General features: G+C 40.3%; 3 protein-coding genes across 3 annotated transcripts; all 3 read right to left on the reverse strand.

Annotated features, from left to right (window-relative positions):
* Positions 1–2,479: 2,479 nt before the first annotated feature.
* LOC146974920 (methyltransferase-like protein 27) lies at positions 2,480–5,434 on the reverse strand. The gene is made up of 5 exons (XM_085798885.1): positions 5,417–5,434; positions 4,167–4,298; positions 3,940–4,065; positions 3,517–3,652; positions 2,480–2,562 (listed from the first exon to the last, which is right to left on the reverse strand). The coding sequence occupies exons 2-5, from the start codon at positions 4,284–4,286 to the stop codon at positions 2,480–2,482; spliced, it is 465 nt and encodes a 154-aa protein (XP_085655011.1). The 5' UTR covers positions 4,287–4,298; positions 5,417–5,434.
* A 6,265-nt stretch (positions 5,435–11,699) lies between these two features.
* Positions 11,700–17,713, reverse strand: LOC146974921 (methyltransferase-like protein 27). The gene is made up of 6 exons (XM_085798639.1): positions 17,559–17,713; positions 13,239–13,370; positions 13,012–13,137; positions 12,654–12,789; positions 12,278–12,370; positions 11,700–12,139 (listed from the first exon to the last, which is right to left on the reverse strand). The coding sequence occupies exons 2-6, from the start codon at positions 13,368–13,370 to the stop codon at positions 11,937–11,939; spliced, it is 690 nt and encodes a 229-aa protein (XP_085654765.1). The 5' UTR covers positions 17,559–17,713; the 3' UTR covers positions 11,700–11,936.
* Positions 17,714–18,761: 1,048 nt separating this feature from the next.
* Positions 18,762–22,466, reverse strand: LOC146974922 (methyltransferase-like protein 27). The gene is made up of 6 exons (XM_085798645.1): positions 22,444–22,466; positions 20,749–20,880; positions 20,522–20,647; positions 20,188–20,323; positions 19,385–19,477; positions 18,762–19,230 (listed from the first exon to the last, which is right to left on the reverse strand). Exons 2-6 carry the CDS (start codon positions 20,866–20,868, stop codon positions 19,031–19,033), a joined length of 675 nt encoding a protein of 224 aa, XP_085654771.1. The 5' UTR covers positions 20,869–20,880; positions 22,444–22,466; the 3' UTR covers positions 18,762–19,030.
* Positions 22,467–23,995: the final 1,529 nt, after the last annotated feature.

The raw sequence follows: 23,995 nt of genomic DNA on the forward strand, positions 1-23,995 counted from the left end.
CAAACAAGTTGCTCACTGCACAGAGTCTGTTGAGGTTTTTTATGAGGATGGCAGGAGGTTTTGACAGAAGCTGTTAGAAACATAGAGTCCAGATTTCACGTTGTTTATGCTTAGAGTGTCATTTTTCTGCGACTGTTTGAGCAAGAGATTCACTGTTTTTTTCTCCTTGAGAACCAGAACATCTGGGCTCTCTAATAAGCTTATTTGTCTTTGTGTCACTGCATGTCTTTGAAAAATTAAAATTTAGGAATGATTTGAAGTAGTCTTACTGTTTTTCTGTTTTTGGTTTGCAGCTTTTATCAAATATTATGAAACATTGTTTTATGAGACTTTTAAAATGCAGAATGCATTTTATTTGATGGATGCATTTCAGACATTTTTGCATTCAACAAGTAAATTGTGTTGTGTGGAGTAAATTGTGTATAGTGTATATTGCACACCACATCAACATACACCATTATGTATATGTTCCTTTTGAACTCCACAAGCAAGGAAGCATCATTTACACAACTTAAGTGAGTCAGCACCATCAACCACAAAAGCATCCCGGCACCTGACATTTTAGGTGTAGAGTGAGTTGATGGATTCTATCACTTTGTGCATTTTATTGTTGTACATAATGTCACATCTCTGTGGTGCTACAGCCTCTTGTAGAGGTAAATAGAACCAGGTATGTAGCGGCCCTCTGGGTCTGACAAATTTCTAGCCCAGTCTTCCACCACATTGGCAACCACACAGCTCCAGAGCCCCTCTTCTTCCATTTGCTTCGACTCACGCTCCAGGGAAGCTATGAATTCCAAATTGTCCTGGCCATGTCTGGATGCCATACAAACATAACCACCTGGTGGGAACAGGTGACAGCAGAGATGTACGAGTGAACAGCCATGTCAAACCAGTTCAATAACATCTACATAAAATTTTTTTTAAAAAACCCTGACCACTATGATACATGACAATTCACCAAGATTAAAGCAGAAGTAAGTGATCCGGTCGTTTTGGCTAACTTCTTGTCAGCCGATGGAGTTAGCAGCCCCCGCCCTCATCATGGATCTATTGGTCATCGTCCCTACGTCACCACATTCACGCGCATCCCTTGGCTGCATACACAGCCCTTCATGCCGTTCTCTCTCCTCATTGGATAAAGGTTGTAGGATACAAGGAAGTATACAAGAAGTTTTCTCCTCGGCTTACAGCAGAGCAGAGTGACTGACAGACCCGTGTTTCAGACCAAACACTCTATATAAGTGATTGCTGTCGGAAGATATAACTATTTAAGACTTATAAGACTTACTTCTGCTTTAATCATGCAATAAAAACTAAATTATACCTGGTTTGCAGGCTCTGCACAGCTCTCTGAGTAGGGGAGCGCCGGGTCGATTGATACACGGGACGATTGATACACAGCGATTTCCTCGAAAACCACACAAGCTTGAGCCGTCAGATTTTGTCACTATGTTCAGCACTCAACACCGACCAATCCTGGGAAAGCTTGTGAAATTACGTCACGCCATTCAAAAGTTATTAGCGCGAACCTGTTTTTTACTACGGAAAGTAAAATGTTACGTGCGGTAGTTTTTTTGTGATCAAAAGTTGTATTGTGTGTTTCATGCAATAATAATATGACCTAACAACAGATGAATTCGTACATAAACAGGTCCTAAACTATGCAATGTCATAGTTTTGAAGTTTAGAGGCAAAACAGGTTGAAGTGTCAGTAGTCGCTGCAGGGACGATTGATACAGCTGTTTCAAATGTCCCTCACGCCACCGTGCGTAGTGATTGTGGTCACACTGCGCGATCAATATCTGTATTTAAATCACCGTATTAATACTCTATTGTTCTACAATGAACAACAACTGATTTGAATGAACAACATGTATTTTTAATAAACACCACATATTTTTAATGAACAAAACGTTATGACATGAATCAACAGATATTCAGCAAAGTGAGGGGAAAATGCCGAGGGTAAAATGACAATATGTTCAACTGTGTATCCATAAACATGACTTAGGACAGGGAAATAAGTAAATAAAATGAAAATGCAGTCGTCCAACAACTCGTACAAAAGAAGAAAGGCGAGTTTAATCGAAATGTGGATCTTGACAATTGCGCACGGGACAAAAATATTTATTTGACCTATTTATATTGTGAGAAATTATGTGACATTTTGGCAATAACGAGTACACTAGTATGTTGTCTGATATGCTGCATAAAAACGAGAGTAATGACAGTAGTTTCTGTTTAAAACATGCTGTTTCAACCGTCCCTCCTCTGTGTCTCAAACGACCCGCATAGGTGGGACGTTTGAGACAAATGTCAACTTACGTTCAAAGTTATAAAACAGCGCGATCATCCAACATATGTGTTAAATTACACTTGTAACTAAGAGAATACACATGTGAGTTGTTGATCACATGATAAAAATGTTTGTGTACATAACGTCATCTTTGAAAAAGACGTTTAAATGAAAAGTGTATCAATCGACCCGGCTCTCCCCTACACACACAGGAACATGATCCACACTCAGCGCTCCTAAGATCACCACCACATCGAATGATCCTGCAGGAGGAAGTGAAGAGGGGATGAGAAGAAGAAATATATCTATTGAAATTAATCACCACTTTCTTTGTTATTGAAGTTGCATTTTATTGATTTATCTATTGATGTATCGAAACAGATACTGTAGTGAGAAGCTCCCCAAAAAGTTAGATTTTTATGATGCGAAGCCTGCGGAGCTAGTTCAGGCAGACAACTCATGCGCCCATACTGATCAGCTGATCAGTCACATGCCCTCCTCCTCCAAATAGGTTGGCTTAAACCCCCCAGCTTACCTGTTCATCCCTAGCTATGCTGCTGCTGCTGCCGCTGCTATTTCCTGCTCTGCTGCCCTTGCTGCTGCTTCTGCATACATCTCGCTGCTGCTGCTGCTGCTGCTGCTGCTGCCCATGAGGTTTTGCAAACCCACCTCCTCCCCAGCATCCACCAGTGGGCTCTGTCTCTATGATCCCCTGTGGGGGGCCTGCTTCATTCCCTGTAATGTCTGGCAAACCAGATCATTCAGGGAACAAACTGAGACAGAACCTGACGCCAAACCTGCTGCAGCCATGCTCAAGGATATGCTAACTATGCTGTGCTTCAGCTTGCAATGTTTATACTCAATAAATTATTTGTTCTCATTTCAGAGTTGTCTGACTGAAACCAATACAAATGTATGCATCCTGTTCATTTTTGTCAGGTTGTTGTCATGGGTTTTGGTTTGCTCCAAATTACTGCTAAAATGTGATCATTCTAGATCATACTTTATCTGAATCTTGCTTGTTCTCTTTGCCACTGACAAAAGCAAGACTGATCAGTAAGTTTGAGAGTTTAAATGTTCAGTGGAGCAGCAGATGGGTGCTGATTGGTCACTGATTGACTGTGGATGAAACAATTCACATTACACATTCATTCATTTGCTGTAAATGTTTAAAGAGGCAAAACATGCACTGTGGGTTTTTGACATCCTTACACGACCTTTTTCAACAGGAAGTGGCTCTTCTCCCAAAATGCATTGCTTGAGGTCTTGGTACAGCTCTTTCTTTCGGGCCTGCTCCAACATAGCCTTGCTTCCATCAATGCCCACAAAATGTTTAAAACCATTCTCTTTCATCTGGAAAAGACACACATCTGGTTTGCTGGCGGTGGGGGGGTCCCTGGGCTCAAAGTGACAAAGTTTTGATATCGATTCAGGAAATGGTGGTTTCATGTAAGACAATGAGAAGATGAACTTGCTTTTGTTCCTAACCAGTTAGTGCAGACACATTCAACAAAGACGCCATCATGAGACTAAATGGCCACCAAATCACAATTTCTTCATTATTATTTTCTAGGCTATCTAATGGATCTATTTCATTAGCTCTGGAAAAACCTAAACTTGTTCTGCTGCTTTCATTTCACCTTCAGCGCCACATGGCCTGTACCACAAGCCACATCCAGCACGACTGCTCCATGGTCTCCACTGAAATGGGGGGAGATGAGTTTTACTGCTTCCGTTGCTGATTTGTATTCCATCAAAGTCACATCCTGTTCAAAGCAGCGAATGAGAGCACAGAGGTTCATCAAACGTTTCTAATGACTGAGATGCACACAACAAAACCTGGTTTTCCAGAATTTGACTGAATCACCTGTTCGTAGCACTCGGCCCAGTTGTCATAGAAAGCCATTCTCTCATGAACTGTGGTGGCATTGCGAGAAGTTTTTACCAGATCTTTTACAGCGTCAAATGATTTTTGCAATGATGCCATGACTCCCACCTTCTGCAGAGAGAAGGAATAAAAGTCAAATGAATATCTGATGAGGCGAATGATGCACTTCTGTCTCCTATGGGAAAGGAAAAATTATGTGTTTCTTCCAAATCACCACTTGTGAACATCAAGACAAATGTTGAATACACCCCTTTGAACTCTGTGTTTTAGTTTTCTTGTAAACAAACTTGTTATTTTTACATTCAGTTTTTATTCGTTGAAAAATGTTGTGCATATGCTTGATAATGTAAATTTATGTGATTATCTCAAGAACACTGCAAGATAGGCCACAAGCTAAAGGTGTCAAAGGAAGGAGACAAGAGTCCAGGAGGTTAAAAGACAAGGAGCAGATGGACATAAGAGGCAAAACAAGATGTAACCAAACAGTAGATATAGTAGATATGGTAGATATGGAGGTGGGTCAACACATGCAAATAATGTAGAGATGACACAAAACAGCAAGCATCTGTAACACAGGGCTCATATTATTAACACAGTTAACTGCTATGGTTTTAAAAATGGCGATGAGCCTGTAGATTTCATAAGAGACTAGTTTCAGAAGGAGGCAACTCGCTGCAATATTCGGAAACAAGCTTCCTCCAGTGTGTTCAAAGTTCCTTCCTGTAAAACTGCAATTACTCTCAGTAGACCTGCACAGGCACATTTCCAGGGTCCTTCCCGGTGTCGTATTTTTCTTTAACAAAATCAATTTTGTTCATGTACTTTGCCGTTCAAGGTAAAAAAAACAAAAAAACATGTTCAACACAGGTATTGAAAATATACTCTGCTTCCAAAAGTAAAATTAAATTGAAAAGGTGGCGGAGCCTTTGGTTTGGAGCACATTTTTTTCCTCCTTAGTCTTCCACCCGAGAGCTTTTTATCTTGATGTGTTTTATTTGTGTAATCTGAATTCTTATCTCCCAAATGTTCTCTTAAATCAAGTAACAGTATTAACACATTTTTTGCTGGTTTGAGCGTTAATATTTGCCAATTAAATAACGTACCCACTAAAATCACAACTTTAACACAGCTCACTCATTCAGCAATCCAAAATCATCATACCTCATACTATCTTACAATTACAATGGGTGTTTTGTGTTAGCACCTATGTGCCCAGACAGTTTACTTACTTGCTGTTGCTCAGAAAATCAGAATTGTGTGAAGTATAAGATCATCGAATCTGAAATGAAAGATAGGTCCATGAAGTTTTTCCTTAAATACTCTGGTGCCCTGCCAATCGGGTTTATCCATCCCCCTACACCATTATCTCTCACCATCTGCTGTCCTTATGAACTAGTGTACTGTAACTGGCCTGACAGTCCTTGCCCCTATACTTGTGACTTCTGAAGAAATCAGACCGATCAAGGTTTCTAAAATGTGCACCTCCCCTTAGGAAGGCATCTAGCCAAATCAGTGTTTTACAAGTCCAACATAACTGCACTTCCAACATAAATCTCCCATTATTTCAATGGAGTGAAATGCATCTCAGTCTTAATAAGTGTCACAATGCCACTTAAGTTAATTTCTACCCACTATAGTAGCAATTAAATCCTAAAATATGGACATTAACATACATACAGCATACACAAATGTATACTCTGTATTGAAATGATTTTTAAAAATCTAAATTATAAATATAAAATTACATTACAAAACGAAATAAGATATAAGGAATTCACGCATAAGCAACTCAACATGTTGAAAGATACAGCCATATTTGATTATTTCCTAAGCCAAAAAAAGCACTCCTTTAAGTTGTTAATCTTGTGGATCACAAGTATTTTAAAAGAACAACATTTCAGGTGAACAAAATGTGACAAATACATGAAACAATAATAAAATGCCAAACTAAAGAAAAAAAAAACGCCAAACTAAAGAAAAAAAAAAACGTAATAGGGAAATCCATTCAGGTAAATAAAGAATTAATGATTCAAGTTAACAGATAAAAGAAATGGCTGGTAAATACCCATGGTGAAACAACAACTGTTCCAAAAAAAGAAAAAAAGAAAAAAAACAAGACAATTCTAATGAAATAATTTGTTCTCTGGCTCTTGAGATGTCTAATTACCTACATAGCTTGTGATTAAAGTATGATATACATTGTGGCGACCCCAGTGGTGGGGTTGTGCTACTGGCTGGTCATGCCCCTGCTGATCAAGGCCTGCTGGTGACACCGTGCTCACCAGGTTAGAAAAGCCAGGCTAGTGATTGCTCTGTCTCTCTCTCTTCTCCCCCTCTCCTGCAGGCACCCTGATGGCGATGCAGCAGCCGTAGATTCTTCTGTTGTACATGTGTTACTTTATGCACCCTACAACACCCTCACACACATCCACTTCGCACACACAACATGCTCCACATGCTTGCCCACTGACATCCACACTCCATGATTTGTGATTCATTGTTTACTCTTATTATTCTCTGTTAAATTATACTTCTTTAATAGTGACCACGGTGTGTCTCACTCCTTTGTCATGGCTGTAAGAGCCAGGCTGTGACAACATTGTTATTATTATTATTATTAACTGCTCAATGGAAGGTGAAGGAAACTACAGGGCAGAAGGAGCCCGTAATGGTGAAGACAAGCTCGTGCAGCGTGAGCGTTTCATAACGGAAAGAAGAAAAAAACAAAAAAAACATTGTCGATCATCCTTTCAATCAAGAATCACGTTGCCACTCGCGTCAGACACTCAGATCTTTTCAGTTAACTTTTAAGTTAACTTTTAAGTTAACGGTTAACGACCTGCTCTGCACAATCCTGTGCGTGCACACAGGTTTTCCGATGTTTTCCAACGGCTGGCTGTGATTCATTCACAAAAATGGCTAAGTGCAAAGCTAAGTGACTGGGAGGATGCTTACTTTTTGGTTGAACAAAAAGGCAAACCTTTCTTTCTGTGACATGTCGTTAGCACATTTTAAAGCTTCAAATCTTCAGCACCATTTCAGCATGCTCCATTCAAACATAATACACATAATAAAATAAAAACTTCAATAAGGTTAAAAAAAATTAAAGATGAAAAACCTTATCTCACATATTCTGTTTTTTGGATGCTATTGCAAATGTGAGGGAGGACTAGCATTGTGATGTGAATCTGGCTGAGCAACATGTGCATGTGTTGACAATGACTGGCCTGTAGTCTTGGGATGAGTTTAAGCCCATTTCTGTCAATCTCCTGTTTCATAGTGAGAGGGGTGTGTGACATTTGTGACATGGTAAACACAGCATGCTATCACCCTCTACTGGAGGCACTGCAACTACACACTGCTTGACCACACAACTTGTATTGCGCTGCAACTTACATGACGTCACACAAGAAGTAGAAGCCCCTCCCTCGCTACACTATGTAGGTAAGTTCCCCTGACTGAGCTCCCGCCCACACTATCCGGACCGACACATTAAACTATTGCTGCGTTCGATTGCACTCGGAACTCGGAAAGATCCAGGCCAGAAATTCCAATTTCTGAAGCGTTTCATTGCGCAACCTCGGAAAACATGGCCGGCCACAGTAAGGTGATGTTTGTTTGGATGTCTTTCGAGCATCAAAAAGTAGGCTACTGCTGGGGAGCTACATAAGGGAGAGAGAGAAAGTGTATTTTTTCATCCCTACTACATACGCGCACAGACTTTTTAAAATCACAAATTAAAGCAGAAGTAAGTGGTCCGGTCGTTTTTGCTAATGCTGCGTTCCAGGCAGGCTTTTGAAATCGTAAATTACAGCTTCAAGTCACAACTTACGACTTTGTAGCGTTTCAGGCACCACTCGTGTTTTTCCGATCTGTTTTACCGGTGAAAGTCACTATAACGGCCACTCGTAACTTCCGACCGGTGAACTCGTACCAGATCGAACTGGTACCACTTCATGGTCGGAAAAATACGAGTTTCCTTGAACGCACCATAACAGTCCTCGTCGCTACGTCGCCACATTCACGGCATCCCTTGGCTGCACACACAGCCCTGCATGCCGTTCTCTCTCCTCATTGGATAAAAACTGTAGGATACGATAAATGTTTTCTCTTCGACTCAGAGCAGAGCAGAGTGACTGAGAGACCCGTGTTTCAGTCCAAACACTCTATGTAAGTGATTGCTGTCGGAAGATATAACTATTTAAGACTTATATTAACACAAATATATCACTTACTTCTGCTTTAACAGAGTAGGAATGGAAATGCCACTGCAAAGTAATTCTACACTTTTAGTTACACAAATGCTAATTTAGGTGACACATAACAGTAAAAGTTGAGGAGAAAGTGCAACGCCACTTTGCTTTGATGTAATTCCGGGAATTTGGGTAGGATCCAAGCAGCCCGAGTCGGAGTCTCGAGTTCAAGGGCCGTTCTATTGCACCTTTCCGATTCGGAGGTCGGGTCTTTCAGAGTTCCAAATGCAATCGCAAGCAGCACAACTACAGGTACACAAATATAAGTAAAAGAGTAATTAGGCCTACTCAACTCGCCCGTCCGCATCAGTCATCACAATCCTTTCCACCAGATCGGACGTCAACCCTGACCAAATTTGCTGGTTCCTAGGCCTCTGCCTCAGCACAAACTATTTCTGTTTCAACAAATGTTAGAGACAGAAGCACAGCTGTGCAATAAGTCTCCTCTCCCAGAATGGACAACCATGTCTCTGGCGAACTCCAGCATAACCTGGCTAAGGCTTTATAACAATAAGCATAACACATTATAGAGCATCATAACTCTCTTATAATACTTGACCTTATAAACCATTATAAAATGCTCTATGATGTGCTTTGCTTATTGTTATAAAGCCTTAATTCACAAGTGTTTATAATAATAGTTAAACACGTTTATAAGCCAATTACAACACATTATAACTATATTTATAATGCATTATTGATGTGGGCTTTGTCAGCGAGTTACACAACAACAACATAACAACTATAACAATTGTAATATAATACCTGACCTTATAAGTCATGATAAAATGCTTTATAGTGTATTATGATTATTGTTATAAAGCATTTATGAGTGTTTATAACTATAGTTGTACAGTGCTATAACTGTATTATAACTCATTATAAGTATGCTGCCCTACAAAGGAAAAACGCAGTAACTTCAATTTTGGTCAAAAATTAGTTGTTATCATTTTTTCCACTTTGGAGATATACTCTATCATGTGTAGAAATATTTTCTCTCTGAAGTGTTTTATTTTGGAGAAAATAAGAGTCATGTTGCAGTAACTTCACAAAACCCCCCAGAAAAACAAAGGTAAACCGCAGTAACTTCAGTTACTGCATTCTTCCTTTGTTTCAGGGGCTCATTGGAAGTTACTGCACTTTACCTTTGTTTGGAACGGCCAATGTTATTTATCTGAAGTGATCGAGTCATTGCTCAGTCCCGAGGACAAAATGGTTATAATATGTTATAGAGATAGGTGTGAAATAAAGTGTTACCAAAATAATATTTAGTCAGAATATTAAACTAATTCAAGAAATTTTGACCAGCATTATGTCACAACGTGTGTATTTGTGTAACAACGTGTTGCAGACTCACAGTGCCACCGAGACGAGAGCTGTGACTGACACCAGGTCAGAGGCTCTGATCATGCAGGTTTGGTTTTCAGCCATAACGTGCAAGCGAGCCTCCACTCTCCTTGTAGAAGTTACAAGTCATTTATCTAGCATCACAATTAGTCTGAAATGTTTAATAAAGGTAAAAATGAAAACATAAGGATAATATCCTGCATAGGTCTTCTCTCTGCTCCTCTCTGATCGGAGTGGCCTCCCTAGCGAAACATAGATGGTGGTATTCTACTCATTCTCCACTGACTCAACATATTCAACCTTTAATTGCAATGAAAGTACTCGGCTATGTCGTGGAAACTGGCTGCTGCAATTTTTTTTGGGCAGCAATGATGTTGACACGCTATTTACGCTGTAATCACCAAATAATTCACTGCTACTAATGCTCTTGCATTGCGAGGGCCCGGTCTTGCTCGACGGGGTCGTCACTGTGCGTGGAGCCGATCAGCTTCACCAGGGTTCGCCATTGACCGCAGTCTTAGGCCAGGTCTGCTGCATCCTCCAGGTTCAGTCCCTGGTGCTGTAGATCCTCCCCAGTGACGTCTAGCCATCTGGGGTGGGGTTTCCCACACGGCCTTTTCCAGCCGGCTGCACTTAGGTTGAATGAAAGGATGGTGAGTGGGGTGTTCCAAGGGTAGTCGGAGGAGGTGTCCGAGCCAACGGACGCAACGCTGGGCAGCCAATCACGATGTAAGAAGCTGGTGGGTGAGTTTTCTGAGGTCTGAGTTGGTGACGTGGAGGTGCCAACTGATGTTGTAGTAATTCTACTACTACAACTTGTTATTATGTATATTTTGTTTCTTGGCTATATTTCTCGACATTACTAGGCAACTGACCGTTATTTCTAGGCTATTTCTACGCAATTAATTGTTTTTTCTTGGCTATATTTCTCAACTTTTCTATGGAATTGACATATGACATATTTCTTGACATTATTACGTAATTAACAACCTGTAAATTATAGGGTTACAAAATGTTTTGTCGTCACCCGCTCCTCGTGCACCGACGTCACCTGATGGTATGGTTAAGTTTCCTGGTTTTTAGCGTTGTAGCCCCACTGTGAGCACCATGGACAACACACCATGTGAACACCATTATGATAACACCATCATAATCTTTCTCAATAATACTAATACTAATGAACTTAATTATGATGTGTTTCACCATTTATTGTTCCTGGCTCCTCTCTAAAAATGCTGTTGGATATTTCCCTGTAACCCAAAGCGTACTTCTCAGATTTTTTGTCTGGCTTCAGTGGATGCTGTCACAGCCAATCAGGGTGACACTGAGTGAACGGCTGGGACTGCCTTGGCTTATATACCCAAAGTGAACAGAGGAGTGTCTTTTCATTCTGAGGTGGAGGTGAGGACATTGGGTTACTGTAGCGACAGAAAAAAGACAGGAGGATGGGAGCAGTCAGTTGTCAGTCAGATGTAGAAATGTTGGAGCTGATTTTCCAAGCACCAGAGACAGAAAACCCCCACAAATACTGCCCCAGAGAATGGCCAGATGAAAATATTCACTTAAAATCACCTCCAGAACAATCAATGGTGGAGTAATCCAATTTTATGTGTTAAATATTTCTTTCTTTCTTTTGGTTTGCAGCTTTCCTCAAAAATGATGAACATGTTATATGAGCTATTAACCTCTATTATGCAATACAAACAGTATTATGCCAAAGATGACATATAACCTTATGTGAGATATATGGTTGTGCTGATTCTGTATAAAGGAACCTTAGGAGATGTATCAGAAAAAAAACACTCAACTACTTCAGTTACTGTTCAGTTTTAGCAGAAAAAGCAGAATATCTGAAGCAATAATCATTACAACTGTAAATGCAGAATGCATTTTATTTGATGGATACATTTCAGACATTTTTACATTCAACAAGTACATTGTGTATAGTATTGCACACCACATCCACACACACCATTATGTTCCTTTTGAACTCCACAAGCAAGGAAGCATCATTTACACAACTTAAGTGAGTCAGCACCATCAACCACAAAAGCATCCCGGCACCTGACATTTTAGGTGTAGAGTGAGTTGATGGATTCTATCACCTTTTGCATTTTATTGTTGTACATAATGTCACATCTCTGTGGTGCTACAGCCTCTTGTAGAGGTAAATAGAACCAGGTATGTAGCGGCCCTCTGGGTCTGACAAATTTCTAGCCCAGTCTTCCACCACATTGGCAACCACACAGCTCCAGAGCCCCTCTTCTTCCATTTGCTTCGACTCACGCTCCAGGGAAGCTATGAATTCCAAATTGTCCTGGCCATGTCTGGATGCCATACAAACATAACCACCTGGTGGGAACAGGTGACAGCAGAGACGTACGAGTGAACAGCCATGTCAAACGACTTCAATAACATCTAAATAAAAAACCCTGACCACAATGATAACAATTCACCAAGATTAATCATGCAATAAAAACTAAATTATACCTGGTTTGCAGGCTCTGCACAGCTCTCTGAGTACACACACAGGAACATGATCCACACTCAACGCTCCTATGATCACCACCACATCGAATGATCCTGCAGGAGGAAGTGAAGAGGGGATGACAAAGGTTATGGTGAAATGTGATCATTCTAGATCATACTTTATCTGAATCTTGCTTGTTCTCTGAAAACAAGTTTTTGCCACTGTCAAAAACAAGACTGATCAGTAAGTTTGAGAGTTTAAATGTTCAGTGGAGCAGCAGATGGGTGCTGATTGGTCACTGATTGACTGTGGATGAAACAATTCACATTATTCATTTGCTGTAAATGTTTAAAGAGGCAAATCATGCACTGTGGGATTTTGACATCCTTACACAACCTTTTTCAACAGGAAGTGGCTCTTCTCCCAAAATGCATTGCTTGAGGTCTTGGTACAGCTCTTTCTTTTGGGCCTGCTCCAACATAGCCTTGCTTCCATCAATGCCCACAAAATGTTTAAAACCATTCTCTTTCATCTGGAAAAGAGACATTTGGTTTGCTGGGGTGGGAGGGTGGGGGCTCAAAGTGACAAAGTTTTGATACCGATTCAGGAAATTGTGGTTTCATGCAAGACAATGAGAAGATGACTAAATGGCCACCAAATCACAATTTTTTCATTATTATTTTCTAGGCTATCTAATGGATCTATTTCATTGACTCTAGAAAAACCTAAACTTGTTCTGCTGCTTTCATTTCACCTTCAGCGCCACATGGCCTGTACCACAAGCCACATCCAGCACGACTGCTCCATGGTCTCCACTGAAATGGGGGGAGATGAGTTTTACTGCTTCCGTTGCTGATTTGTATTCCATCAAAGTCACATCCTGTTCAAAGCAGCGAATGAGAGCACAGAGGTTCATCAAACGTTTCTAATGACTGAGATGCACACAACAAAACCTGGTTTTCCAGAAATTGACTGAATCACCTGATCGTAGCACTCGGCCCAGTTGTCATAGAAAGCGATTTTATCATGAACTGTGGTGGCATTGCGAGCAGCATTTACCACATCTTTGACAGCGTCAAATGATTTTTGCAATGATGCCATGACTCCCACCATCTGCAGAAAAAGGAAACAAGGGTCAAATGAATAGGGGAATTGTTGTAACATTGTAACACCTCCAATTTCTCCAATCAGGAACAAGTTCTGAATCATCTGATTTGCTCTCTGTATATGCTCAGTTTAGTCCTATTTCCATATATGAAGAAGTAGCACCCTTTGGCAGACAAAGACAATTTTAGAAGAAAAACACTCATTTTGAGGTATGAAAGTATATTTTCCCCTTTGTAGTTGAACTCATCAAACTTCCATCATGGTTATTGTGTGTCTTATATCTTTAATGCAAGTTATTAGTGCTAATATTTTAGTTGTTAGCCGTAGCTGCTTCATGGCTACAAGGGTCTGGGTTAGTTGTAACAACAATTTAGTAAGTTAAAGCAGAAGTAAGCGATATTTTTGTGTTAATATAAGTCTTAAATAGTTATATCTTCCGACAGCAATCACTTCTATAGAGTGTTTGGTCTGAAACACGGGTCTGTCAGTCACTCTGCTCTGCTCTGAGCCGAGGAGAAAACTTTTCTAGTATCCTACAATTTTTATCCAATGAGGAGAGAGAACGGCATGCAGGGCTGTGTGTGCAGCCAAGGGATGCGCGTGAATGTGGTGACGTAGGGACGAGGACTGTTATGGTGCGTTCAAGGCAACCCGTAACTCGTGTTTTTCCGACCTGTGAAGTCGTACCAGTTCGATCTGGTACGAGTTCACGGGTCAGAAGTTACGAGTGGCCGTTATAGTGACTTTCACCGGTAAAACAGGTCGGAAAAACACGAGTGGGTTGCCTGGAACGCTACAAAGTCGTAAGTTGTGACTTGAAGCTGTAATTTACGGTTTCAAAAGCCTGCCTGGAACGCAGCATTAGCCAAAACGACCGGATCGCTTACTTCTGCTTTAACCTACTCCAACCAAAATTTTAATTGCATTCATGTTTTCTTTGAATTTTAGTATGAAAGACAAAGATGAAAGGGTTAAAGTTAAGGTTAAGACAGTAACTAATATACTATACACACTACACACCTTCACACACACAGCCACGCATCAATGATGTTCAATATTAAAGGGATAGTTCACCCTAGAATGATATTTCGCTCATTATCTACTCACCCTCATGTTGACTAAGGGCTGGAAGAATTTTCAGATTCCTCCGTGGCTTCTCTGAGTTACAGGGGGTCTCGGCATAGCAGTGCATGTCCATATAACGGTTGCAAAGGGACACCGGAGCTCTTCGTAAAAAAACACACACAAAAAAACATCCAAATACCTCCATGATGCTCGTATGTAATGTCCGTCTTGTGCTGAAGCCCCAAATTGCGTAATTGTCCCGAAAAAAATTAAATAAGTCTATATTTTAAGCTTGTTTGTAGCGGAAGCTTCTCGAAGCTCCTCTTCCTGGTCCGTCCAAATCTCGCGTGATTCGCAGTAACCGCACTGACGCATGCTGACGCCGGCGCAAATCACGCGAGATTTGGACGGACCAGGAAGAGGAGCTTCGAGAAGCTTCCGCTACAAACAAGCTTAAAATATAGACTTATTTAATTTTTTTCGGGACAATTACGCAATTTGGGGCTTCAGCACAAGACGGACATTACATACGAGCATCATGGAGGTATTTGGATTTTTTTTTGTGTGTGTTTTTTTACGAAGAGCTCCGGTGTCCCTTTGCAACCGTTATATGGACATGCACTGCTATGCCGAGACCCTCTGTAACTCAGAGAAGCCACGGAGGAATCTGAAACTTCTTCCAGCCCTTAGTCAACATGAGGGTGAGTAGATAATGAGCGAAATATCATTCTAGGGTGAACTATCCCTTTAAGTTTTTGTCCTAATAATTATTTAATAATGTTACATGTCACCCTGGGGTGTTTTGCAGTGTTACTTTTAACCCCAGGTTGTGGTAAAACTAACTATGGGGTGAATTGTAACATTTCACTCCTTGTGTTTGACTAAACCATGCATTTTCTGTTTGTGTTGCAGAGATATACACCATTTAATAGCAGACACATATAACTGATTTGTTTCACATTTTGACTCATTTCATCTTAAAAGAGCTCCAAGACACAGACAGAAGTGTTAAAAATGTTACAACCATCCCCAGTCTGATCCCCTATCTGATGAGGCAAATGATGCACTTTTGTCTCCTGTGGAAAAGGACAAATTATGTGTTTCTTCCAAATCACTCTTGGAAAAAAAAATAGAGAGAAAAAAATAGAACCCCCTATGTATATCAAGACAAATACTGAATACACCCCCTTTGAACTTAGTTTTCTTCTATATTTTACATTCACTCACTGAAAAATGTTGTGCATACGCTTGATAACTGCCATAATGTAACTTCACAGAATTACCTCAAGAACACTGCAAGATAGGCCAAAATTTGGATCCTAGATTTCCGTTGCTCACATCCCAATGGGGAAAGGGAGTAGACTACATGAAGACCTTGTGCAGCGCATTGTGCCATCAAGGGGGAGACAGAAGATGACCAGAGAAAAGAAAGAGGGGAAGTTTACCCAAAGCCAATCCAAGTACTTTCAAAAACTCTTTTGTGACAGAAGATCAGGTGAGCTAAAGTTGTCAAGGAAGGAGACAAGGAGTCCAGGAGGTTTAAAGACGAGAGAGACAGATGTGCATGAGAGGCAAAACAAGATGTAACCAAACTGTAGAGGCTGTGGAGACATCTGTACAGCTGCTGAAGGGGATATGGAGGTGGGTCAACACTGCAGATAACTGGTTTGGTAAATAATGTAGAAATCCCAGGAAGAACAAACAGGAAGCATTCTGTTGCTGCTCTCAGGCTCTGGAACAAGTTCCCCACCGAGATGCGTCTCATCTCTGACCCGGGCCTTTTTAAATCCAGGCTAAAAACCTGTTTATTTAGGATGGCTTTTAATACCCAGTAGCACGATGGCACTTTTATCTTATTTTATTTTATTTTATTTTAACTTATTTGACTTTGCCGTATTTTATTGCTTTCACTGTTTTTATTGTTTTTAAATTGTTTTTATTTCTGCTTCTTTCTTTTTATTATTACACTATGTAAAGCACTTTGGTACACTGAAAGGATTGTTGTAAAGGGCTGTATAAATAAACTACATTTACATTTACATCTGTGTTAAAGTAACACTGAGCTCATATTATTAACACAGTCAACTGCTACGGTTATAAAAATGGCAATGGGCCAGATTTCACAAGACAGAGGGAGGCAGCTTGCTGCAATATTCAGAAACAAGTGGTGTCAGGTCCCTTCCTGTCAAACTGCAATTACTATAGACCTGCACGGGCACATTCAGGGTCCTTCCTGGTGTCATACTTTTAGTTAACCAAAGAAGAGAGAAGAGAGAAGAGAAGAGAGAGAAAGAAGAGTGCGCACACTCAAAAAGAAAAAAAGAAACAGTCAGGAGGTGCTCGGCTATAGCAAACAATTTAAAAAGAACAAGAAGCCAGCAACACTCAGTGTCTTTCTGATGTCTTTAATGCCTCACTGGTACAGGCAACTATCACAGACCGGTTTCAACGGTAAGTCTTCGTCAGTGTGTCTGACCGTCGCAAAACCGGTCTGTGGTAGGCTAGTTGCCTGTACCTGCGAGGCATTAAAGACATCAGAGAGACAATGAGTGTTGCTGGCTTCTTGTTCTTTTTATACTTTTAGTGAACAAAATCAATTAAATGTTCATGGTAAAATAAACATGTCACAAGTATAGAAAATATACTCTGCTTCCAAAAGTGAACTTAAATTGAAAAGGTGGCGGAGCCTTTGGTTTGCAGCTCATTTTTTTCCTCCTTAGAGAGCTTTTTATCTCTTTAGATGTGTTTTATTTGTGTAATCTGAATTCTTATCTCCCAAATGTTGCCTCAAATCAAGTAACAGTATTAACATGTGGCAATTTTTTGCTGGTTAGAGCATTAATATTTGCCAATTGAATAACTTACTCACTAAAATCTCTCTATCCACTTCGTGCCTTGGTGGCACATAGGGCTGGCCCTCCAGGTTGGGGGTTGGGCTGAGGGCTGATAAACCACTCCCAGAAAACAAGTTATTACAGAAACCAACTCACTAAAATCACCTCTACTCTATTCAACAACTCACTCATTCAGCAATACAAAATCACCATACCTCAGGGGCTACATCTTATAATAACAATAAAGCACTAAACATTTTGTGTTAACACCCATGCGTCCAGACAGTTTACTTACTTGCTGTTGCTCAAAAAAAAAACAACAACCCAAAAAACAGAATTGTGAGGTGAGGTCTAAAATGAAGGATAGGTCCTGAGAGGTTTTTCTTAAATACTCTAGGGGCCTGTCAATCAGGTTTCTCCATCCTCCTACATCTGCTGTCCCTATGAACTAGTGTAACTGGCTCAACAGTCCTTAGTTGATCCTATACATCTGCATTGACTTCTATGCGGAAGTACAGGAGGAAACCACACCTTGCAACCAAGGTGTGGTTTCTAAAATGTCATGGCACCTCCCCTTAGGGAGGCATCACATCTCATCCTCATAGTAGCCTGAGTGTCACAATGTCACGTTGAAAAGTCAGTTTCTACCCACTATAGTAGCAATTGAATCTTTAATTATTTATTCATTATAAATACAAAATTACATTTACAGAATAAAATAAGATATATCTTTCTACCTGAAAGTACATCAAAATACACTATGTATTTACAATGTAAGTACATGTTATTACATAGGTAATTACACTGTAATTAATTAGGTAGATACACAGGTACAGTGACCCCTTAAAATAAAGTGTTATCCTGGCTCCTCTCTAAAAGTGCTGTTGGATATTTCCCTGTAACCCAAAGCGTACTTCTCAGATTTTTTGTCTGGCTTCAGTGGATGCTGTCACAGCCAATCAGGGTGACACTGAGTGAACGGCTGGGACTGCCTTGGCTTATATACCCAAAGTGAACAGAGGAGTGTCTTTTCATTCTGAGGTGGAGGTGAGGACATTGGGTTACTGTAGCGACAGAAAAAAGACAGGAGGATGGGAGCAGTCAGTTGTTAGTCAGAGACAGAAAACTCCCACAAATACTGCTCCAGAGAATGAGCACCAGAGAATGGCCAGATGAAAATATTCACTTAAAAAATCACCTCCAGAACAATCAATGGTGGAGTAATCCAATTTTCTGTGTTAAAGATTTCTTTCTTTCTTTTGGTTTGCAGCTTTCCTAAAAAATGATGAACATGTTATATGAGCTAACCTCTATTATGCGATACAAACAGTATTATGCCAAAGATGACATATAACCTTATATGTGACATGCTGATTCTGTATAAAGGAACCTAAGGAGATATATCAGAAAAAAAATACTTAAAACTACTTCAGTTACTGTTCAGTTTTAGCAGAGAAAAGCAGAATATCTGAAGCAAAAATCATTACAACTGTAAATGCAGAATGCATTTTATTTGATGGATGCATTTCAGACATTTTTACATTCAACAAGTACATTGTGTATAGTATTGCACACCACATCCACACACACCATTATGTTCCTTTTGAACTCCACAAGCAAGGAAGCATCATTTACACAACTTAAGTGAGTCAGCACCATCAACCACAAAAGCATCCCGGCACCTGACATTTTAGGTGTAGAGTGAGTTGATGGATTCTATCACTTTGTGCATTTTATTGTTGTACATAATGTCACATCTCTGTGGTGCTACAGCCTCTTGTAGAGGTAAATAGAACCAGGTATGTAGCGGCCCTCTGGGTCTGACAAATTTCTAGCCCAGTCTTCCACCACATTGGCAACCACACAGCTCCAGAGCCCCTCTTCTTCCATTTGCTTCGACTCACGCTCCAGGGAAGCTATGAATTCCAAATTGTCCTCATGTCTGGATGCCATACAAACATAACCACCTGGTGGGAACAGGTGACAGCAGAGACGTACGAGTGAACAGCCATGTCAAACCAGTTCAATAACATCTACATAAAAATTTTTTTTAAAAACCCTGACCACTATGATACATGACAATTCACCAAGATTAATCATGCAATAAAAACTAAATTATACCTGGTTTGCAGGCTCTGCACAGCTCTCTGAGTACACACACAGGAACATGATCCACACTCAGCGCTCCTATGATCACCACCACATCGAATGATCCTGCAGGAGGAAGTGAAGAGGGGATGAGAAGAAGAAATATATCTATTGAAATTAATCACTGCTTTCTTTGTTATTGAAGTTGCATTTTATTGATTTATTGAATGTTTTGTTGATGTAGCTCACTATCCAAAAAGATAGTGAGAAGCTCCTCAGCAAGCTGCCACAGCCCTGACATATTGTTACGTTTTTATAGCAGTAAACCAGTACAAATGTACTCATCCTGTTCACTTTTGTGAGGGTTGTAGTCATGGTGATAGGTGTTTTGGTTTGCTCCAAAAATGACTGCTAAAATGACCAAACTACACTTATGTTTCAATTTATACTTGTCACCTTTAACTTCCTGTATTCTGTTATGCTTACGTATGTTTCAAATGTTTTGTCTTCTGTCCTTATGTTTTGTGTTTCATCTCGGCTATATTGTAAATGAGGTTACTCCTCCATATAATATACTATCTCTGAGTTTAAATAAAGGTTATGGTGAAATGTGATCATTCTTGATCATACTTTATCTGAATCTTGCTTGTTCTCTTTGCCACTGTCAAAAGCAAGACTGATCAGTAAGTTTGAGAGTTTAAATGTTCAGTGGAGCAGCAGATGGGTGCTGATTGGTCACTGATTGACTGTGGATGAAACAATTCACATTATTCATTTGCTGTAAATGTTTAAAGAGGCAAAACATGCATTGTGGGTTTTTGACATCCTTACACAACCTTTTTCAACAGGAAGTGGCTCTTCTCCCAAAATGCATTGCTTGAGGTCTTGGTACAGCTCTTTCTTTCGGGCCTGCTCCAACATAGCCTTGCTTCCATCAATGCCCACAAAATGTTTAAAACCATTCTCTTTCATCTGGAAAAGAGACATTTGAGAAGAGAGAAGATGAACTTGCTTTTGTTCCTAACCAGTTAGTGCAGACACATTCAACAAAGACTGAGACTAAATGGCCACCAAATCACAATTTCTTCATTATTATTTTCTAGGCTATCTAATGGATCCATTTCATTGACTCTAGAAAAACCTAAACTTGTTCTGCTGCTTTCATTTCACCTTCAGCGCCACCAGGCCTGTCCCACAAGCCACATCCAGCACGACTGCTCCATGGTCTCCACTGAAATGGGGGGAGATGAGTTTTACTGCTTCCGTTGCTGATTTGTATTCCATCAAAGTCACATCCTGTTCAAAGCAGCGAATGAGAGCACAGAGGTTCATCAAACGTTTCTAATGACTGAGATGCACACAACAAAACCTGGTTTTCCAGAAATTGACTGAATCACCTGATCGTAGCTCTCGGCCCAGTTGTCATAGAAAGCCATTCTCTCATGAACTGTGGTGGCATTGCGAGCAGCTTTTATCACATCTTTTACAGCGTCAAATGATTTTTGCAATGATGCCATGACTCCCACCTTCTGCAGAAAAAGGAAACAAGGGTCAAATGAATAGGGGAATTGTTGTAACATTGTAACACCTCCAATTTCTCCAATCAGGAACAAGTTCTGAATCATCTGATTTGCTCTCTGTATATGCTCAGTTTAGTCCTATTTCCATATATGAAGAAGTAGCACCCTTTGGCAGACAAAGACAATTTTAGAAGGAATACACTAATTCTGAGGTATGAAAGTATGTTTTCCCCTTTGTAGTTAAACTCATCAAACTTACATCACGGTTATTGTGTGTGTCTATGTGAATATCGTTGGAGAGACAGATGTGCATGAGAGATGTAACCAAACTGTAGAGGCTGTGGAGACATCTGTACAGCTGCTGAAGGGGATATGGTGGTGGGTCAACACTGCAGATAACTGGTTTGGTAAATAATGTAGAAATTCCAGGAATAACAAACAGCAAGCATCTGTGTTAAAGTAACACTGAGCTCGTATTATTTACACAGTCAGCTAAGGTTATAAAAATGGCAATGGGCCAGATTTCACAAGACAGAAGGAGGCAGCTTGCTGCAATATTCAGAAACAAGCCATGTCAGGTCCCTTCCTGTCAAACTGCAATTACTCTCAGTAGACGTGCAGGCGAATTCCCAGGGTCCTTCCTGGTGTCATAACTTTAGTTAACAAAATCAATTAAATGTTCATGGTAAAATAAACATGTCATAAGTATAGAAAATATACCCTACTTCCAAAAGTAAACTTAAACTAACTCACACACAATTGATGGTCAGGATCTCCTTGCTTTTAACACCACTCCTTTTATAAAAAGCCTTGAAGTAACTTTTGATTGTAAACTTGATTTTAAGAAGCAGATCAACTCAGTGGTAAAAGGATCTTTTCACCAAATTCGTATTTTATCAAAAGTCAAGCCTTATTTATCTTTTAATGACTTGGAAAGAGTTATCCATGCCTTTGTATCATGTAGGCTCGATTTTTGTAATTCACTATATGTTGGTCTAGACCAGAGCTCACTCCGCCGCCTGCAGCTGGTGCAAAACGCTGCTGCTCGCCTTTTGACCGGCACTAAAAAACATCAACACATCACCCCTGTTCTGGCTTCCCTCCACTGGCTTCCTATCCGCTTTAGGATTGATTTTAAAGTGTTATTAATTGTTTTTAAGATTTTAACTGGTCTGGCTCTTCTATATCTGGCAGAACTTATACAAATCCGAAATCCAGCCAGAGATCTACGGTCATCCAGTGAGTTGTTGCTGGATGTACCGAGGTCAAAATTAAAAACCAAGGGCGATCGCGCCTTCTCTGTGGCCCAAATGTTGCCTCAAATCAAGTAACAGTATTAACACATGTGGCAATTTTTTGCTGGTTTGAGCATTAATATTTGCCAATTGAATAACTCACTAAAATCACCTCTATTCTATTCAACAACTTTAATACAGCTCACTCATTCAGCAATACAAAATCACCATACCTCAGGAAGCTACATCTTATAATAACAATAAAGCACTATACACTTTGTGTTAACACTCATGCGCCCAGACAGTTTACTTACTACTTACTTAGTATCTTACTTACTTGCTGTTGCTCAAAAAAAAAAAAAAAAAAATAGAATTGTGTGAAGTGAGGTCTAAAACGAAAGGATAGGTCCCTAGAGGTTTTTCTTTAAGCAGAAGTAATTGGAATATTTGTGTTAATATAAGTCTTAAATAGTTGTATCTTCCGACAGCAATCACTTACATGGAGTGTTTGGTCCGAAACACGGGTCTGTCAGTCAATCTGCTCTGCTGTAAGCCCAGGAGAAATCTTTCCTTGTATCCAACAACCTTTATCCAATGAGGAGAGAGAATGGCATAAAGGGGCAGTCCTCTCTGTGTGTGCAGCCAAGGGATGCGCGTGAATGTGGTGACGTAGGGACGAGGACGGGGACTGCTAACTCCATCGGCTGACAAGGAGTTAGCCAAATGACTGGATCGCTTACTTCTGCTTTAAATACTCTTGGGCCCTGTCAATCAGGTGTCTCCACCCTCCTACGTCTGTTGCCTTAGTGTAACTGGCCCGAGAGTCCTTAGTTGATCCTATACACCTGCACTGACTTCTATGCGGAAGTACAGGAGGAAACCACACCTTGCAACCAAGGTGTGGCTTCTAAAATGTCATGCACACCTCCCCTTAGGGAGGCATCACATCTCATCCTTATAGTAGCCTGAGTGTCACAATGTCACGTTGAAAAGTCAGTTTCTACCCACTATAGTAGCAATTGAATCTTTAATTATTTATTCATTATAAATACAAAATTACATTTACAGAATAAAATGAGATATAGGGAATTCACGCATAAGATTAGCAGAAAGTTGTAAGATTCCAGTCTAATGACAGGATTTTCTACTAAAGTGGGGTTCTGGCTAGATGGCGTACATGAGCTGCAGGAAGTGACGTAGAACCTCACCAAAAGTTGTCGAGAACTCCCGACTGGTTAGGTTTAGTAAAACTGACATGTACAGGTGTAAAATAGGGGGGGGGGAGCTAAAAGTAAGTGAAGCCATTGGTTGGGTTTAGGCACAGAAAGTTTGCATGTTGTCTATCACTTCTTGCAGCTCATGTACTCCATCTAGCAACAACCCTAAAGTAGTCCCTATAGTTTCTATAGGGCAATAAATTGTCCATATGACGGTTGCGAACGGAGCTCACTTTTCTTTGTCCAAAAAGACACACCAAAATAACATCCAAATACCTCCATAGTGCTCATAATGTCCCTCTTGTATATTGAAGCCCCAACATGAGAAATTGTTCCGAAAAAAAATTAAATAAGTCTATGTTTTAAGCTTGTTTGGAGCGGAAGCTCCCAGTGTTGCTCTGCCGGAATCTCGCGTGATTTGCGGAGCCGTGAACTGGGTGTCAATGCAAATCGTGCGAGATTTGGATGGACCAGAAAGAGCAGTGCTGGGAGCTTCCGCTCCAAACAAGCTTAAAACATATACTTAGGCCTATTTAATTTTTTTCGGAACAATTTCTCATGTTGGGGCTTCAATACAAGAGGGACATTACAGACGAACACTATGGAGGTATGTGGATGTTTTTTGGTGTGTCTTTTTGGACGAAGAAAAGTGAGCTCTGTTCGCTACCGTCA

Source organism: Trachurus japonicus, chromosome 14, assembly GCF_045865225.1.
Source record: "Trachurus japonicus isolate A0001 chromosome 14, Traja_1.0".
NCBI lineage: Eukaryota > Metazoa > Chordata > Actinopteri > Carangiformes > Carangidae > Trachurus > Trachurus japonicus.